The following is a 20,988-nucleotide window of genomic DNA, read 5'->3' as shown; positions in this document are numbered from 1 at the left end:
TATCCCAAGTAGCTGTTCATCATTCACCTTAGTTACTAATGAGCTGGAACATACTCCATTGTTCTTGTCTGATACAGATACTTTTGCCTTCATCTTTGTGAACAGGGAATATATACTGAGTTCTTTTTCTCTTTTCTCTGTATACTTAAGAGTTTTTCCAGGTCTATCTAGCAACAGGTTTGTTCACTAGTTAGGTTTTCTCTTATCCCTAGTGTACATAAAAATTTCTTTTTAACTTTAGTTTAACCAGCCCTAAATATTTTCTATGCAGCAAGACAGAACAGCACTCACCTAAAGAGTACAAATACAGCATAGGCTATGACAAAAAGGCGAAAATGAAGTGTTGTTTTTCTGTCCTAGTGGTAATACTCCCTGTGGTACTTGCTCAATTCTATTTTTTAATATCTCTTTCAGAATAATATGTCAACATGTAAAACCAATATAATATAAAAATCAAGTGATGTTAGTGATGGATCAGATCTCTGTCTGAGGATTACAGCTAGCACCAGGACCATCTCCTGAAGCCAAGTTGCCATGTTCAGCTCAGAACTGCATTCAAGCTACTAAGCCTTTGTAACAGTAAAGCCAGACAGATCCCACACAGAAGCTACTCACATTTGTAGTCAAAGCCCATCTGTCCATATCTGTTCTGTTGCTACAGAATTTAGAAAGAAAACACGCTTCAACATTTTTTCTTGATTACTTATTTAAACAGAGCCTTGCATAGCTACAAATAAACTTGAGAAAACTGAGGAAGATGAAGTTATTTTTCTTTTAAAATTGCAAAATAATAACCAAACCATCTGAACTTAGAGATTTGTTTGTTTAAACATACACTCTTTAGTCTGTTTTGCCAGATTCAACACCTCAAGTGAGCTAATGCTGCTGCAGCTCCATACCACAGATCCAATCAAATGTATTCCCACTGGGCACATACACATGAAGCACATATGCAGACAGTCATGTAAACATAGGCAGTGCCAACAACCCATCCTGCTGTCCTCTTTGTCTGAGTTGAATGGAAGCCTGCTGGGAAGTGCATATATGTGTGTGTGTGTGCCCTGTGTGCCCGGTGTGCATCCACCCAGCAGCTGGGCTCAGCCCCTCCATTTGCCCAGCAGTTGCCCCTGGATCCCAGTCTGCCCCAGTGCTGCCACATAGACATACAAGTCCGAAGGCCACAACTTTGCTCCAGTTGCTGGTAGTGTCCATCTCCTGTACACATGCTGAGATGTCAGTGTTTCCCTTGGTCCCAATAGCCAGCCTCCCCTGAGACCTCCCTTAGAAATTTAACACCCACATAAATTTCACCGTTAGAGACCCCCAGGATCAGCACTTGGTGCTCTTTTCAGCTGCTGTGCCATGGATAATCAAGTCCTGCAGCCTGAGGTCTGACTCTGGTTGCTGCTGTCATACACCCATACACAGACAGCATGGAATGTCCCTCACACAGGAAAGGAAGTAGAGGTGGAGTAAGAAGGCAGAAAAGGATGCACTGAAGTGATGCAGGATGTGGCCAGAAAAAAATGCCAACCAATAAACTATTTACATGAGAACAACATTTTTTCCCCTTACACGTCTATTTTACCCCACTTTCTCATCTCCAAAACACCTAAATCCATCCCCTTCCTCACTCTTGTTTTTTCCCTTAAATACTCCATACTAAGTCCTGTGCAAACCTGAAGTGCATTTTACAGTTATTAACTCTAACTTTAGTTTGCTGTGGAAGGAAAATGTCCAAAATATATACAAGAGTGAAAAAAGGACATGGAAGAATTTGGAAGAAGAATAGGGCAAATCTTAAAACAAGATCTGTTTCATTTTAGATCTGTCACAAAATGTTAATTCTAGGCAACAGATGCTTGAGTGCATGAAGAGCCAAAGGGAATGGAAATTAGAAGCTCAAATTCTACATTAGGATCTCAGGAGCAGGGATGTTTCTGGAAACTGTATTTATTACTGTACAGTATAGTTGACAGTTCCAGATGACTAGAAAAGTCACCTCCATTCCCACTTGGAGGGATTGCTTTGGGCATCAATACAGATTTTTATTGTCTCCTCTTATAGCTGTCAAATGTCAGGAAGTCGGACTTTAACAACACATGGCATGGGTGTCTGTGATTTCCAGAAGAAATCCTAGCTCTCTAGTTTATTAGTAGTGTTTAAAAAGAGTAATTTAGTAGTATATAAAAAGTAGTATTTAAAATGTGTAGTTTAGGGGTATATAAAAAGATTTGATAGCTCTATCTCATGGTTCCACTGGTTAATAAATCTGTTGGCTATTTCCAGTTTCTTAATTTTCAGCAAAGCACAAGTCTTTCTAAAGAGGCCTCTGCTTTGTCAGATGTATCATCGATCCTGGGGGGTTTTATGGCATGTCAGGATGCTGGACCGAAAATGCATTGCTGAGTCAGCTCTCCAACTAGGAGACTATTGCAAGGAGGCATTGTGACAATATAATTAAAAATTTGTGGTGGGAAAGCAGTTCTCTTGAACAATAAACTCATTTTTACCAGTTCAGAAAAGGCTGGGTTGGGCTGGGTTTAGTAGTTCTTCTGGGGAAATATGTCTCACCATGTTAGTGGATAAAGAAGAAAATGCAGGCTGTCCATAAGTTTTGAGATAGAACGGAGGCTATTTGTTCTCTTATCCCCCTTCGAAAAAGATATTTTCTAAAAAAGTCACCTATTTGTTAGGTAAAAATTACACATGGCAGTGTCTTACTTTGGAATGAATCTAAAGGATCTCCTAACTTAGGCAAAACATGGATGAAATACTCAACTTCTCAAGTCTCACACTTTCAATACTCACACTTTCCCTCCTGTCTCTTGCTTTCCTGACCTAGCAGCAATATCTCACATGTCTGCCCAGTGCTGCTGCAGCCTCCTTACTGCTGCGAAACCCCAGGCACAGCCAGGCACAGTGCTCCACTCTAAAAGGGTGACAGTCAAGCTGTGGGAATACAGAGATGACATTTTATCCCCCTGCTATCCCTTTGCTATATGGCCTGGTGCTGAAATGTGTGTTTGCCTTGTAACTTGGTGCACTGACTAAACATTCATCTCGATTTTGATACCCTGAGTAGCAACCTTACATGTCAGGTGAACTTACAGAGAACTGTTTAATACCAATAAGGGGGACATGAGGAATGTCAGAGAAGTTCAGTTTGGACATTAGGAAAAGGTTCACTGAGAGGGTGGTCTGGCACTGGAACAGTCTCCTCTGGGAAGTTGACATTACTTCAAGTCTATCAGAGTTCAAGGCTTGTCTGGACAAGGATCTTCAGTCATGTTGTTTAGTTTTAGATAGTTTTGCATGGCACAGGGAGCTGGCTGCGGGGATCCTTATGGCTGGCTTCCAACTTGATTTACTCTGTGATTCATCTCTTTAGCAAGGATGCTTCATGTTTTAAACAACTTGAATTTGACTGAATGAAGATTTCCCCGGTCAAGTGATAATAAAAAAAGAGTCTGCAAAATCATTTTCTAGGGAGTCTATTCTTACAGCTCTCCCACAATGTTCGTGGGGAGCAGTGCCATGCAGGGCAGGCTACAGGGGTGCAGCACTACAGCAGTGCAGTAGTGCAGATCAGGCAGCTTTCCTGGGGGATGCTGAAGTTTACAGTACTGAATTTTTCAGCAGAAGCCAGAAACACATGACTTTAAGTAAATAATACATGCTAACTTCGCCACAGCCGCATAAAAATACCATAAATTTAATCTTGCTAAGCAAATTCTTCTTTCAGACTGTGTTGATGGTCTGTGTTCCAACTCTGAGATTGGCAGCGCAACATCTACTTTATGGTCTGAACAACAATCCTTTCGTAGTTACGGGAGCTTTGCATTGAATTATGTGCAGATAATTACATTGCTTAGAAAGGTTACCATAGCTAACTGAGAGCAGACTTTGACCTAGTATTTGGTCTTTTCCCTAGTATTTATCTCATCACTATGCTGCAATATTTTTTCAGCAGATACTTTGTGATCCAACAGTTTTATTGTTGTTAAATTCTTCTAACTCTGGTCTATAATACAAATGTATATATTTTACAGTGAAAAGAAACGTGAAACAGTAAATTTCAGGAAGTGCCAATTGTGTAAATTGGCATGTTATCCTAGTTTTATTTCATTGTATATTTGCCTTGTGAGTACTAGAATATTTTTTTTTATATTTTCTCTACAATGTATATCTAGGATTCTACTGTATACCTGAAGATTCTCTGTATGTAAGTCATAGGATAAAAGAAAACAGTTATTCTATAGCAAGGTATGAATGGTGAACCTTAACATCACATATTATTTTCTGGTATGTCAAATTACAAGCCTTTATTGCTTGAACTGCCTCAAATTTTCTGTGTGCTGTGATTTACATGGGAATAAAACTTTACAAATTGCTTACATACTGGTATCTAAATGGGTTCTGATAAATATTTATAATACCTGCTCGCTGCTGAAATAGAGATTCTAACTGGCCTTATTCAAGAATCAGTTATTCTTGGGATTAATCCTAAAATCCTATTACCAAGCCTAAAGCAGCAGGGGAAAAAAAAAAAAAAAAGAAAAGTTTAGGTACAAAATGAAAGCCTGGTGAAATCAGATCTATTTCACTATTGCTCATTTAATACATATAGATACAACTGGGTCACCAAGCTGATTCAGCCATGAGGTAGTAGCATAGCAGTAAACCTCAGCAGATCGAAAGTCAGCAGCAGTAGTATCTGATTAGATCTTCAGCAAGCTGACTGTGTTTTTCTGTTTTCAGTATTCCTGGAATGTTGTTACTGATTTATTCAGCTATGGGGATCTCAGTATTATAAATGTGCAAGTTTTGTTTCTAGAGCAAGTTTAAGTGTATATATAACTGCTTTGTTCAAGTTCATATGATTTTCTACTAAAGATAAATATTTATGAATATTTAAAAATACACAATTTATATACAGTTTAAGGTAGGTTCTCCTTTCATGTCAGGAGTTTTTAGAAGGGTAGGTGTTTAGTTCTAGTATTTGGGGGTTTTTGTGGTTTATTTGGTTCATTGTTTTTGTATTTTTTTAACTTAGAAGTGTGATTTCAGGAGATTCTGATTAAACATGGTATGTTGAATCAGTAGATATAAATAACTGAGAGAAGAGGGAGGCAGCAGGTAAGGATGGTTGGGAAAAATCTGATTTTTTGGAAAGACCTGGTATTATGTATTTGTATATATGTTATCACTTCTATAGATTTTAGAGGCACAGCAAGACATTGGAAAGGACGGTGGTTTACAGCTTTTCCATTATTACTACTGTAAACACAGTTTGTGAAGCTGTTGGAAATTGAGATGCTTGTTTTGACGATATGGATCCTTTGTATGAAAAAAGTAAATGTTCATCCCTCTGGATCTGGAGGTGCAACAAAAATCCTCCAAAATTAACATTTCCCTGTGTTCAAGATGTGGCAATTCTTGTTTAAGAAGGAAGTTTTGATTTTAATATTTATTTCTTCACTCATTTGGAACACTAGTATATTTTGCTGGTCCAGTTTCTACGAGAAATTTATTTCAGTCACAGAAAGCGCCAATGTTCTCAGCCCCAATGTTCTCCACCAGAAGAGTAAAATTTCCTATTTAGAGGTAAGACCAGTTCAACTTTTTTTGTTTTAGTGCCACCTAGTGACCAAAACTTGAAAAAGTTTTTGAAAGTTGCAATCTTTTATTGGTGATTTTTTCATTTTCCAGTAATGAGATGATTTACAAAATATTTTGTTATTTTCAAACTGAATATCACAAATAGTGCTGCTTTTCTCGATTTATTTTCCTGAAGATTTACGTAAACTTAGTGCTACGCTCTTTGAGAATTGTGCCTTTCCTCAGTGGATTAGTGCTTTGTGCAGGAAACATCTGATAAATGTTGACTGAAGCTTCCTTTATTAATCATGTCAAACAATTAAGCAAATACCTGTGTATAATCATATGCATATACGTATGAAGATCAGTTACAGCAGAAAAAAATTGTTGACTGTCACAAACAGTAATAAACACTTTCTGAGAAATTAATGCCCTCAGCTATTACTCTCTAATTCTTGATAACATTTCTTCTTTTGCTGCTGTTTTCAAAGGCTGCTAGTTTTGCCACCATTACAGGAATGTGAATTCTAAGATAGTGCAATCAAGGGAATGCTTTAGGTTTCCTTTCACTAAAGAAGCAGAATCAATTAAAATGTTTTATTTGTACTTAAATAACCTCCTACACTTGCCAAAAGAATGATTGACATGAAATTCTGGATTTATATCTCTTATATATCTCTCAGGAGATGGAGATCTGTTTAGATTTATAGGGATGGACAGATAGATATACAGAAGAGAATTTGAAAAATTCATCAATTCATACATTGCCTGTGAAATCAGGGATTTTTCTTTTGCCATGCTGTAGTCTTCAGAATAAATGGCATTAGCTGTGTGTGCATTTTGAAGAAGTTCAAGTGATAAACTGTTTATGAGAATTCATGCTTTAAAAATTGTGCCATATTAGACTATGTAGTTTAAATGGCTTATAGCAAAATAAATAATGTCAAGTTAAAAGGCAAATTTGAGGACATGAAATTGCTTACACAAAGAAAAGGGGAAAAGCATATTCTAGTAGTAAGGAACTGACATTAAGGCTTGTAGCCATGTCTTTGCCTTGGATTTATTTGTTTTATTCCATGTTGCTTCACTTTTCTCACCAATAAAATGAGAAAAGTTCTGAGCCCTTTCACAAGGAGTCCAGGATACTCAGTAATGTTTGAAAATGTCTCTGATGCTAAAGTGTGGCTGATCCAGAGAGTTATGTGCTAGGTGTTGCTTCCTAAAGCTTGTCAGCTGGGGAAGAGGCTGGCTGGTATTTGCAAAAGGCAGATTTATAAAAAAATTCCCAACAGACAGACCAGTTTGTATCTGCTCATCAGGTACATCAGGTGAAGAGAATGTGGTTTTGGAAAAGATCTCCCAGTATGTTACACATGTTGGAATTTTTCTCATCTGTTTTGTTTGCTGGGTTTTTTTTTTGATTTTGGTTTTGGTTTTGGTTTTTGTGGTAGCTTTGATCTTTCTACTTAACCACCAAATGTTTTTCAGTGCCTTTATATCCACCTTCTGAATACTGATACTTTCTTCATTTCAGATGTTTTCTCTAGGGTTTTCTTCTATCCTCTTCATTTGCCTTATACTGTCTTCTTAATGAAAACACCTGTCTGTAGGGTCTTGTTATTAATTTTTTGATCTGCAGATCTGCAGAGTGCTTAGAGTGGGACCAGATGTAGGAAATAAATCAACATTTCTGCTTCACTACCCTTGAATCCTCTAATATCCTTGTGCTAGGGTAGGACTTTTAATAATTTTTAAAGAACGATTTTCAGGTTGAAAAGAGGAGTCTTTTAGCAATGCACAAGCAACTGTTCTGTAATTAGAAGAGATTTTCAGAATGACAGCTTCTCTTTTCCATAAGTTTAACTCTTAGGGCACGGTGGATTGCAGAGGTCCATACATCTGGAAAAGCACACAGCTCAGTGGAACAACCAAAGGACAGGGAAAGGTCTCTAGCATTTAGATGGTTCTGCAGTTCTGCATAATTTTTCACTGGTTTTACAAGTTGATCCTTCTCTGAATCAGAAGATAAAGTCCTTGTAAAGCTGTCAGATCAGTGTTTCTGTTTAGGATCTTCTCCAGAATAGCAAAGTTAAGCAGCATTAAACTCAAACCCTTTGTTCAGAGTTTCATGTTGTTCAATTCATTGTCTCATCTCTCAAGTTATTGAGTTGCCCCATATATGGCCAAAGATTGTCGTGGTGGTTTGAGGTGAACTAGATGAAGTCCTCTGATACTTTTAGTGCCCATTAACAGGCTTAGGTATTCCTGCCCAAACCTGGGAAGAAGAGGTCTTTATTTCTTCAGAACTGGGAATCGTTCTGGGACATCCCAAAGGTGGTGAAAGCAAAAGGATATAAATAAATGGGGTAGTGAGAAATAATCAGGTGAAAACTGCATCTAGATCTTATATTTAGCAGGTATAATTACAAGACAAATTTAATTACATTGATATTTCATGATACTTAAAAAGCTTAATGTTATCCTGTTTGTCATGATTTCTAACTTTATCTTCAAGCTCCTCTGTTTTTACCTTAGATAAGGATTAAGCTTTCTGTATAGTTCAAAAAGTTGAAGCTGTCATGGATGGTGACATACTGTTTAGAGTGGCTTTACATTTAACAACTGAATGGTCTGTCTCCAAATGTCAGCTATTGCTCATTAAGTGAATCGCTAAGTCCGCAGCATCATAAACAAATTCCATTTATTTCCTTTTTACCAATAGCACTTTTGTGACATATATTTATATTTACTGCAATAATGAGGGGTAATACCAGCCTGATAAATACTCAACTGTCATATTTCGTACAGATACACTGAAAAGTCTTTTGTTCAATAAAGTATGGATTGTAATTACCTTAATTTTACTCCTTTGATAAGACTTGATTTTGTAAGAACATAGACTTTCTGAAGTGGCAACTGGTCTTTGAAATCTGTCATGTTCTTTCTTCAGTTGAATGCTAAGTGATTGCGTATATTGTTAACTGGGTTTCAAGAAATTATTTAAACTGAAATAAGCGTTATTACGGTACATAGGACTCAGTCAATGTGACCAGTGATCATTAAAGGCTCATTGTAGTTACTTCTGCTTCTGGTATCTTCATGCATAGCTAAAGGCTGGCACAGTTTGGCCAATTCAGTTTGGAACGGTCCTGGGCTTTGTCACTAAAGGAATAGTCAGTTTTAAGGGTGATCTGAAGGCTTTTACAGTTTAAATACTTTGATTGTTTCAGTACTTTACTGGAGTTCAATTAAATAAATGTACGCCAGAATTTTGTTCCTCCCTTTGAGCATTTTCATTAGACACATTTCCACTTTGCCTTCACCTCCTAGCAAACAGGGAAATGTTTATTTTGGAAGATTGTTGTTCCACCTACCGATTCCCGCATCCAATCAAAAACTCTGCTCATCTGCTTTTCTGTCTGGTGTTAACATTAGCATTGAATGATGTCTTTGAATACAGCTGGCTCATGTATTTTCTTAATTAAATTCCAGCATTTGCAGACTTTGGTTGATGTAACTCTCCATTCTACAAATGTGTCATTTCTGTCCTTCATTTTACATCAGCATTTGTCAATATCTAGATGCAGATGTTTTGACCTTGTTCTGTTTACAGCATGAGTGAGTGCAGTACAGTTTAATGTGTAAATGTAGTACAGTACAGCTGAGTTGTCAGCTGCTTACACAGTTTGAGCCAGTATTCCTAACAATTTTTAAAATGTCATTTTTGTAGCCATAATTACAGATCCATATGCTAGATACCTGGCCTTCATAGAAATAATTATCATGATATATTTGCAGGACATCTAGCAAGCAATTTGGATTTGCAGTTTTATGTTAGTGACATTTCAGGGAGAAAGTTTCTCTTCTCACAAAAGTTTTACTTGAATATCTAAACTGGTGTTTGCTATAGCCCAAGACAAGGCATGCAGTGGCCATAAGATTGAACTTATGGTTACTTTTATGCATTAAATAATTTGTATATGGAGCAGAGCAGGGTTTTCACTTCAGTTTTTCAGATTAAATTGGCTTTTGTAGAGCAGACCTGCCTATGAGGTAATGTTTTAATTCTAACTTTCCAAGTACAAGTTCTGTACGTTCACCCCAACTCACAATTAGAATTCATTGTCAGACCTTCTCTTTATAAAATTACTTTTATGTCTGTAATTTTCCCATCATGACTGTAAACTGACGTTGAGGCAAACTGAAATAATTCCACAGCACAATCCTGTTTTCACTCCCACATGGTTTATGTATCCAATAATCATTGGGTGATTTACTGGTTATTTCTGTCAGAAACTTTTATTGGAAGCACTGTTGAGTGAGACAGTGTTTTTCATCAAACTGATTACAGTTGTGTTATCATCTCATGATTTAGCTTAAACAGCAAAACACATGGGGTTTTTTTGGTCCTACAAAAATATTCTTTTTTTGAGAAGTATGGCATACATTAAAGGAATATTCCAGCTAAAATACATGTAGTATAATTCCATGTGTTCATTTATTTTAAAAGTAAAGTTTGCATTGTGACACTGGGAGAAATGGAAAATATTTTTCATCTTAATTTTTTCAGCCTCTTTTTGTATGTTACTGTAAATAGTTTGGATTCACAATCATTTATTCGTAGTTGTGGTTTTGTGAGCATTAAAGTCATGATAAATAGAATATTAAAACAATGGCAATCTTTTTCATGTCATTATATAAAACTGAGTCTTCCATAGAGTACTTGGTCAAATATAACATTTCATATTTCAAAGTTAAAGCGCTTATTTATTATTTTGTATGTTTTTGGAAGTAGCTGTCCTCTTGTGGTATGTTGGGAACTGCATATTGACAGAAAGGGGGACAGAAAACTTTGCACAAAGTCATTTGAGAATAACTTCTTCAGATTTGAATCATCTGGGGACCAAAACTATAAAATTAGGACAGAGTAATAACTGTCCTTATTTATTAGAAAGACAGATGAAGATTCTTATTTGGTTATTATCATTGTATGTTCTACTTAGCAATAATATTATTTATTAAATAATACAGTCCTCAGGAAAACATCGGCTATATCTTAAAAAAAAAAGATAGCTCACCAAAAGACAATATTAACTCATGAGAGAAATCAAAAATGTGCATCCTACAAAAATAATTGCAGTATTAGGATGAAAAGGTATTAGGTTAGTTATGAATTAATTAAGGATCAAAATCAAAATAGGCTTAGGTTCTACATAGATGCAGGACGGGCTTCTGGTGCAATAATGGTATGACAAGATGAGGCAGACAAATTCATGCTTCAAAGTCTCCAGTTCATGGGGCACTTTGACATGTCCTCTTTGTAAGAAGAAGAAATTACATGTGAAACTGTGAGGAAGAATCCAGCAGAGCAAAGACTCTCATAATAGCACCTGGATTTGCTCATTTACACCCAAAGTCTATATGGATATGTGGGTAAGACCGCAGAAGTATTTGTGTTTCAATACACAAATTTTTATTGTTATTAACAAAATTCTTATGTTCATCTATACTCTCATGTGCTTTCTTTTTGCCAAGATTGTATTCTGCTTTTCATAAGGTGTATGTGCTAACTGAATATGCTTACAGGTTTCATTGTAAAACACTAAACTAATACATGCAATATGGAAGTCACCTGATAACCAATATCTTTCAGTGGTTAAAAAAGCATTTCTATTTTTTATTTTCTTAACTCTGCATTTCTAAGTTTTATTTCATTATATAAACTTGAAAGAAAATATGTGGAAATTTTTCTACTATAGTGGAGGTTTTTAGATTGCCAGAGTAAGACACCAAATATTTTTTTTTATGTGTGTATTGCCTCATTTTGAAATCTGCTGACACTATTTGATGTTCTCAATAGTGGAAATGAAATCCACTAGTGAAAATTAATATCCAGGTGTGATATTCTTTATTTCATGGATCCAAAACACATAAACCTTAACCACTATAGAACATAGAAATAACTCTTTAATACTATTTTTTTGTTATTTTACAGTTTAATAATAATGCTCAGAACGTCAGTTGCTTTAATCATCTGGTCCAAGCTAACGTGAGGAACAAGAAGAAACTAAAAGAAGCTGTCTATAAAATTTCTGCTAAAGGAATTACAGATTACAAAAAAGGTTTTAGCTATGCTTTTGAACAGCTGCTAAATGTAAGTATTTAAGCAATAGCTCTCTGCTGTCAAGTGAAGCAGGAGAGCTTGAATGTTCAGATGGCCACTGGGCACTCCTTCATTGTGTTACTAAGTGGTAGAAGTACAAACTTTTATTTAGCAAGTAAATTTATCCCAGCAATGTATTTTCCTTGCAGATTCCCCAGCAGGTTGCTAAGATTTGGAAATAAATTGGGTTTTCAATATGTTGTACTGTTCATTCAGCTGGTTTTCCATTTAACATGTGATTCACAGTTGGCACATATTTGTGGTAGTGTCTGACTTGCAGTTAATTTTAAAATGAAAAGCTCTGTCTTACAGGGCCATTATTTCAATTTTACCACAGCACCTCCTAGCAATGTTTATTTAACCTATAATTTCACACTTAGCAGAAGTGTAGCTTACCATGGCTCAAGAAGGATACAGGAGGAATTGAGTTAGTTAATACAGGAATACTAGGTGCCTGAGAGTATTTTAATTCCTTTCTCATGTATAAAAAGAATAATTTCCTTAAAAAAAATACGCTGCTTCTATGTTTTAAATACATTTTACTTTCTAACTTGAACCCAAACACTAGCTTTTTGAGTAGCATTGTGTCCTATTTAACACAAATTTTGGGAGTTTATCAGTAAATCTTTAATGGTTTATGTGGTTAAAAAAATTAGTTCTACTTTTCACCGTCTTAAAGACTGCATGTTAGGTCTTCGTCTAAGTAAAGCTGTATCAGTTTACAGCAGATAAGTATATAGCTTAACAAATATGAAGTGCATTGTTTTCCTTACAATTTTTTAATTTTTTTTTTCCCCTAATCTGCCAGATTCTGGACTTCAGGACACTTTCCTGACATTGTATATGCAGTTTTAAGGCTAGAACTGGTGGAAAAAATTCTAACCTCCTTCAATTTTGATTGAGGAAAAATAAAAGCATTGTTTTCATGTGAATTTTCTGAGTCGACCACTATTCAGATTAACAAAAAGGCTTGGTGGAGAAATGAGTGGGTGCCATGTGCTGATGGTTATATAAACCCACAAACACTATTTTCAGTCTGTGGGACATTTTTGGACCAGGCTGGGTGTCATTTTCTGCATCTGTTGACATCTCATGCAGGGGAAGAAGACGATAAGGAATTTTGCCAAATATGTTCTTCACAGCTGTTATATTTGCTTAAAATTATGGAATGCATATGGTACCAGATACATACTTTGTGTGCAAGCAGTGTTAAGACAAGGTGAACACAGGGGACACCTTCAAGTGGACTTGTTTTTAGGACTAAAATATTACTTAGAAAATAATTGGAGATGAATCTCATAGGGGGAGCATCTCTTCTGTAGCTGAAGGCAGAAGTGTGATTAGCCTCACATGAGCTCTGCAAGTCTGTAAATTATGGCTGGAATTGTGGATTGCACAAGGTTATAGATATACAGTCATCCCCTCCAAGTATTGACAAATCCATTTAGCAGGAAGAGTAAAAGCCTGCTGATGAATTTAGCCCTAGACTGCAGTGACAAGACAATATGATATGATTAAAAAAAAATATGCTTTGGGATAGTTTCCAGTTGTATATTTATGAATTCAAATAGTCCGATTGCTTTAAGGTCCACAGGACTTCAGTATTGCTCAAATTTTCATAATAATTTTATAATAATAATTTCATAATAATAATTTATTTTAATAATTATTTTATACTTTTCTCTTTCTGGAAGACAATTATTTCAAACAATTTTTCAGAATGCTAGAGTGTATTTCACTTGTGCCATGAAAAAAAAATGCTCTGTTTAAGCATATGCTAAGTAAACCACTGAAAAATTCTGATTTAATCAGTTAAATCAAAGCCTAACTCAGGTTCATATTGCCCATGGTACTGCTTGTTCCAAAATTGGTAGAAAAGTGTTATAATATGAGCAGGTTTTGGTCCTCGTCCTTGGTTTCCCTCTGATCTTATTTTAGCCTATATATTAAATTACTATAAATGCATGTGAATTTATTTATGAAGTATCCAACTCTTTTATTACTTTTTTAATATCAAAAAGATTGCAGCCCAAAGCAATATCATGTAACTTATAGTTCACAAAAAATGGTCATAAATTATTTAATTCCAACTGAAATAGAGTGTGCTGATGAGGTTGGAGAGAATGTATTGATTTCAAGCTGGTTTTATATGTTGTTACATGTAGGAAATCTTTAGGCTTTTTTTTTCCAAATTATTAAATAAGTAATTATTCACTGAATACTGAACTATAAACAGTCTCTGAAGAATAATTCTTACTCTGTTAATTGCATTTTTGAGGTTTAGTTTTCATGAAGCATTGTAGAACTGCAATATTGAGAACTATGTGGTGATATTTGAGGGCTGGCTTTGGTGTTTCAGTCTGTCCAGCCTGGTGATAGTCGCTACCTGGCCACAGAGTAAAGCAAAGGGGAACTGGGACAACTCTCCCATTTATTTTCCTGACTTTAAGTTCACATTGCAAATTTCAGGCTTCTCAAAGGAGATGTTGAATTTATTTCACTGAATCTCGGAGGATTTTACTCTGTCACATCCAGCTACTCAGAAACAGCAGGATGTGTTTGACTGAGGCCCATTTGTATGGAACAGAGAGGGCATGGAACACTGGCTGCAAGAGTCATATCCAACTTTCTTAGACTGGATTTGTAACTTTTAGAGAATAATGAAAGAGGATGAATGCCAAAGGAGAAGCTCATTTCATAAGGAGTCAAAATTCATACTCACCTCTACTGTTCTGCCTGTGGAACAATGGTTTTTTATTCCTTTGCAAAACACGCTTCATTTTTCCCAGGGACTTTAGTAGTTACTTTGATGAATTAGTAGTCAGAGGGGCTTTTTCTTAATTCAATTTCAGACTTGCTCTCCAGAAATAATGGAAAGTGTTCTGTTCTTCAAAGATGCAATAATTAAAAAAGTAGGTGATGGAGAGTTTTTAATAATCTAGGAAGCCATATCTGGGCTACAACATATTATGTATACCTGATTCTAAACTAAGATTAGCTATTAGCTTCAAAGTATTGAAAAAAATAATTAAAAAAAAACAGGAAAGAACTAAAGAATTGGAAGAAGAAACTCATTTTAAGAAGATGTGACAAAACCCACAAATGCAAAAATATTTCAAAGCTCATAAGGTGGATGTATCTATAGGACGCCTAAATTAACACAGGTTTATTTAAGGAGTCAGTGAGCTGGATCGTTTCTGTGCGTGAGAGTCCAACAGGAAAATAATCATATTCAGTAATTCATTACAGTGTCATTGTTCCCAAATTTACACAAGGACAGTAAGGATAAGAAAAAAACTATGAATGTGAAAAAAGAATAAAAATGTATAAAGACTCTCACTGTGCAAGTCTCATGCAGAACATCCATAAAGGGACACTCTGGGGTTGATGTGATGAATATGAGTTCTCTTCATGTTCGTGGAGTTGAGAGGAGCTACCAGATCCCTAATCCACTGTGTTAGGCCATATTTAAATCATATTTAAATCTCATGGAACAGAAGAATGGTTTTGGTTTATTTTATTTCTCATTCAGGAGGGGTCATTGAATGAAATGCTACAATATTTTAAAATATTCTAAAATACTTTGAAGTTTTGCCATTACTGTGTTAAAGTAGCAAGTATGTAGATATAGAAGCTGTCAGATACAAGAGTTGTTATTCCTCATAGCCTGAAATATAAAACCTCTTCTGTTTGTATCTCCTACAGCACAGTGTCTCCAGAGCTAACTGCAATAAGATTATTATGTTGTTTACGGATGGTGGTGAAGAAAGAGCTCAAGAAATTTTTCATAAATATAATGAGGATAAAAAAGTAAGTTATATATGAAAGATTTGACTATTTAAAATACAACAGCACAAAGAGAAACATTTAAATATGGAAATGAAAGCATATTTGGTGTATGTAAAAAGTACTTCTTAAATAAATTATTAGTATTGATCCCTAGGCACTTTAAACTTTATCAATCTATAACATTTTTTTGTAAAGTCACAAAATATATTTAATATTTTACACTTTGCTAGTTTTTGGTCTTAAATGATACAGAAGTATACTGTAAGCCATAAAGAACTCAACTTTCTACTGACATTTTTCTTGCATTATTGTATTCTCTGAATTATCTGGCAGAAACAAAGGTAGTTAAATGATGTGATTCATATGTGTGTCTCCTCACTGTAAATGTTTTCTATGTGCTTTTGTTGTTCATCAGGCAAAAGCAAAACAAACTCTCAAGGTTAGAATCTGAATCTGAATAGATTTGGGCTGGAACAAACCCACATTTTTCCTGGGGAGGTAAATTCTACCTTCGAATGTCCTAGCAAGAAGTGGGACGGATTTCTACTGATGAAATTTGGTCTGTGGTTCAACCAGAATTATGGGTTTGACATGAGCATCCCTGGATGAGTTCTGTTGTTTAGATTAAATTGGATTATTAGCTGTGCTGGATCTGGATTTAAGTTTGATTTAAATCAAACTAAATAGAAGTGAAATATGAGCCAGGTTCACACTGCAACTAAGACTTTCCTTTTCTAGTGCCTAGGCATGTGCCTGTATCTGGGGTTTTTTTGTTTTGTTTTTTTGTTTTGTTTTCAAAATAGCAACTAAAAGTTAGAACACCATTCACCAAGGCACTTTAACAATTGCCATTGATGTATATGCATAAAGTATTTAGTTGGAAATCCTCATATATCTGAATTAATCCTTTCAAAAATGGAACTAGAAATGCAATACTGAATTTGTATTTCAAGCAGTGATTCATTTGGGGACACTAAATGATCACTTTGTGTCTGCTTTTTAGTAGTGTTTTGCATAGAATGATACAGTGGGGTTTAGTTAATCTTTGTGTCTCAGTTGAAAGTACTTTTTAAACTGACAGCAGAGAAAATTGAAATCAGAGAGACTTCTGTGACACACATGTCTGTATTCTGAAAACATATATAGAGATTCCTCTTCAGATTTGGACGTGGTAACTTTTAATGTGTAATGACAACAGCCACCAGTTACAGAATATATGTCTGTCAGGAGGAAGAGGTTATGAATAATTTCTTATTATATTTTTCATTTCATTTGCTGTGTTAGGACTCAAGTATAACAAAATACCCAGTCTAAACAGCAGAACAGATTTGGAGTGCTAAAATTTGTGATCTTTATCACATCATGTCTGATATTTGATTGTTCTGTGAAGTATAATACATAAAATATAGGATTTACTTATTTTAATGGTTATTTTACTGCAGTATTTAATATTTTAAATTTGTATTGCCAAGAGTTTTGGTGGTTTTGTGTGCATATATATTATATATTATATTTATATAATACAATGCACACTTGAGACGGTCAAAAGCGGACTTTATTCGGAAGGAGGAATAAAGATATTTTATTGTACAGCTTCTTGCTTAATATAGGGTTCTATAATCCAGGGGCAGGCAACATGCAAATAGTTCTTAACTAAGGAATTTACAGTTTGTATATCTGTCTAAGGCAGAGGCCTAAAGCTAATCCATTATTCATGAAACAAGGGGAGAAGAACAAAGAGTAATTTGACATAGGTTTTACACTCTCGATACCGAGCAAGGTTTACATATGCAATCTATATTTCTTTTAAATGCAAGGGACAGCGATGTCTGCAGACGTTTATTCAACTCTGTTAGTGGCGTCCTTCTCAAGTTCTGTTGGTTTTCCAAGGGGCGGAAGATTTCCCAACCAATCTTCCCACATTTTGTGCTCCCACACACACTCACTTTCCTGTTCCCTCTAGTGAAGGAGGGCTTTGGGGTTTTATTCTGTACAGCAAATGTATCATGGTGATGATAATGGTCACTGTATGTCAGTACATTACCATATGTTATTGAATGTAGTGCCAATGCAATGAAAAGCAAATTTTCTGTGCTTTTTTAAGCTCCACAAGTTCAAATCTTAGTAAACACATTTTGTCTCTTGTCTAATGGAGCACTGAGTTGCTAAATACCAGTCCTTACTGGTTTTCTCCAAGGTGACATTGGAATTACAATACCAGAAAGTTTATGCAGGTTTAATTTGAAGAATCATTTACTTTGTCCTTATCACTTTCAATCAGTAACAATTCTTGTAGTGTTGAAGGGGAATTTATGGTTGAAAAACTTCTAATGAGAGTGGACCAGTCAATTCATTTTTAGGAATCACAATGAAATCCCCTGACATCTTTCATAACATTCTAATATTAAAAAAAAAAAAGAAAAAAAAAGAATAATACAAATTATGCTTGAGATAATACTGTCTTTAGTAAGACTGTACTTAGTTCCAGAATGATGATGTGAAGTCTTTTGTTGTTCCTTCTCTGTGTAATTTAATGTTAATTCACTACCAGTAGAGAATTGACAGACGTATTCCAACATGAAAAATACTCATGTGCTTTTCATTTTGCAAAGTTATAGTCAGAAATAGAGTGTTACATTCTTATATTGCACAGTAGGCTGCTTTCTTACACTAAATGATGAGATACTAAAGATATGTGGATTTAGGTTTTTTTATCTTTCATGCAGGTAATTTGTGGGTTATTTCAGAAATATCTCAATGAATTTAAGATTAATTTTATATTTATCATTTCTAAAGGGACTGTTAATATAAGGTGTTAAAAAGTTTTCTGTGGTTTAGAGCAGAAGCATTTTTTAGTATTAACATGTATCAGCTGATGTATTTTCTTGCCTGCTCTACATTTATTTGAACATTTATTTGAACCTTTGTATTTTGCATACAGTATATAAAAGATGAATCTTTTTTTCTCCTGTGTCACAGTCACTTCCCATCTTAAGCACACTGTATTTTAAACTTTCTTTTTTTCTTGTACAAACAAAAGACCTTTTACTCAACTCTATTTATCCTGGTTTTAGTCTTCATGATGTAAAATTACTTCAGCTCCATAAGTAATTTCTTCTTCATATCAAGTTACTTTGTAATTCCCTGACATGAAAGAAGTTTCAGTAAGTTTTGGCCCTTGACATGAGTCAGTACACTTGTTTGCAGTTCCCTTGGTGCAACCTTCTGGTTAAGTGCAACAATGCAATAAACAATTGGAAACTACTAAAAGAGCAGTCTAGACTCTAGAGGCTGGAGAATAGTTCTTTTAAATTGCAGGGTTTAATCTGTTTGAAATGGCATTCAGATACACTTAAAATAATTTTCTGTCTTTACAAATAATTTACAGCATGAATATGAGTGTTATTATAAAACTTATGCAACTGTTTTGGGGAGGAACATTTCTGGTTTTTATCTGTTTGAAGTGGAAAACTTCAGTTGTGTGTCACCTTTGCATGGCTTTTTCCCTTTATAAAGCCAGGTTTTATTGTCACATGCTGCAACTGCATGCTGTGCCTGATATTTAAAAACTGGCATGTTTACATTTTTGTTGACATTTGGGGTGCTCGCATTAAATGTGTAAAATGCCACACATGTGCTAAATTTCATTTTATTTACACTCCTCCTACAGATGGCTTCACTGAAGACAGCAATATAATTTTAATTGAAATGGAAGCCCAGTAGGTGTTTGTCCTGAGAATTTTGCATTCAGGTTGAAAATAGAAAACCACAGATCTTTTGGGCAAATTGTACATGCTAAAATCTGTGTTTGGAAGGATTGCTCAACTTATGTGAGTGGGAAGAGACCTTAAACATACCTCGTGCAACAACTTTTAGTTGTTTCAAGTTTCGTAGAATGGTAGAGGTTTGTGTGGGTTGGATGGAGAGGGTCTGACCCACACAGGTAGGATTGGTCTGATCCGTCAGGCAGGAGCAGAATCATGTGTTGTGCCTCATGTCTCATTCCTACAGAATTATCTGCTATGAATAATAGAACCTAATTTTGTGTAGATTTTTCCAACAGTTTCATTTGAGTGGATATGATGTGCAGAGAAGTTTTTCAACAACTCCGTTCCATTAAAAATGTCTGTATATGCTGGGTACAGACTTGCTACAGTGATAGAAGCCCAATGGGAAAAGACTCCAGCATACTGGAACTCCACTGGGAAGCTTACAGCTGCCAGTGACTTGTTCTAAATGGGACACATTCAGAATGTCAACAGAATGATAAAATGAAATATTTATGAGAAAGCACTTGCAAAACTTTGATTTAAAAAAAAGGCCTCCTAAGTGTCATTAACGGAGGGGGGAACCATTTTCTTCATTGTTTTGAATCCATTAGTGCACAACTGCAAGTTAAAAAACTAAAATTAGAACTATGCTAATCTAGGCAATGATGTATGAATCGTTCTAGACAAGGCTAAAAGTGTTAGTCCTGACTACAAATGATCATTGAAAAACCCACTTCGGGTAGCCATGGGATTATTGTCAGGTGTCAGACTGAGTGAATGTAACATTCTATGGTTACTTATAGAGCTGAAAATAGGAACAGTATCTTTCCCAGCACTGGTATCAGCCTTGCATAGAGCTAAACAGCTCTATGTCAAAGCGCACCCCAAAGGTTTTACATTTCTGAGTGTGTGATAGACTTTTGACACAGGATGGTACATAAAGTAATTAAACTAAGAGTTGAACTGAGCATTTGACATAGTTTGATAGATGAAATTTAAGCCATTTTTAAGCTTTCTGGATTGTAGATTGTTCCCTGGCCTCTCTAGATTAGCCTTCTGTGGTCTTCAGACAACCAGACACTAACACATATCTCATTTCTGCTAAGAGTCCCCCTATGCTGTGAATTTTCTTGAAGTGATGGTTAAGGAAATCCCATGCAGAAGATATCTTCAGCTAGCTAGTTAAACTGGCGCTCTGGCTTCTTTCCTAATCAGTTTTGTCTTAAGAGTGTGTTATCTTCCTGCTGTTAATTTTAATTTATTGTATGTACCATGATAAGCATAAATGGTAAACCTAAAATGTTGTGGGTGAAACTTGGGTCACTACTTAAAAATTCCATAATCCATTACTTTTTGTTTTAAAGTAAAAGTGAAAAATTAGAGTGTTCACTGAGGAAACATCTTGTTCTTAAGGCAAATTATTTTTTACTTCTTTCTTAGCTCGACTTACTAATGAAGGGCTTACAACATATCCACTCTCCCAGTTTCTGCGTTTCTGAGGGAATAATGCCACTGCCTTACTGAATTTAAATATTCCGTATCAGCAGTCTTCCTCCTTTGACAGTCATTACCCAAATATGCTTTAGCAGTAGTCAAGCTGCACAATACTAAAGCTTTTAAGGTCATAAGTCTATAATTCTATGCAATAATAGTTTGGGTTTGTTT

The 20,988-nt window shown here is 35.4% G+C and overlaps 1 protein-coding gene across 2 annotated transcripts in view; it reads left to right on the top strand.

Annotated features, from left to right (window-relative positions):
- The window catches only part of CACNA2D1 (calcium voltage-gated channel auxiliary subunit alpha2delta 1), a 387,377-nt gene that overhangs the window by 291,107 nt on the left and 75,282 nt on the right, over positions 1-20,988 (top strand). For both annotated transcript variants that reach the window (XM_071552728.1, XM_071552727.1), the window contains exons 11-12: positions 11,597-11,755; positions 15,470-15,574. In XM_071552728.1, the coding sequence (XP_071408829.1) occupies positions 11,597-11,755; positions 15,470-15,574 (264 nt within the window). The remainder of the gene's footprint in view (positions 1-11,596; positions 11,756-15,469; positions 15,575-20,988) is intronic.

This window comes from Pithys albifrons, chromosome 3, assembly GCF_047495875.1.
Source record: "Pithys albifrons albifrons isolate INPA30051 chromosome 3, PitAlb_v1, whole genome shotgun sequence".
In the NCBI taxonomy this organism is placed as follows: domain Eukaryota; kingdom Metazoa; phylum Chordata; class Aves; order Passeriformes; family Thamnophilidae; genus Pithys; species Pithys albifrons.
The sequence above is the reverse complement of the archived record's forward strand: the minus strand, read 5'-3'. Positions and strand labels throughout refer to the sequence as shown.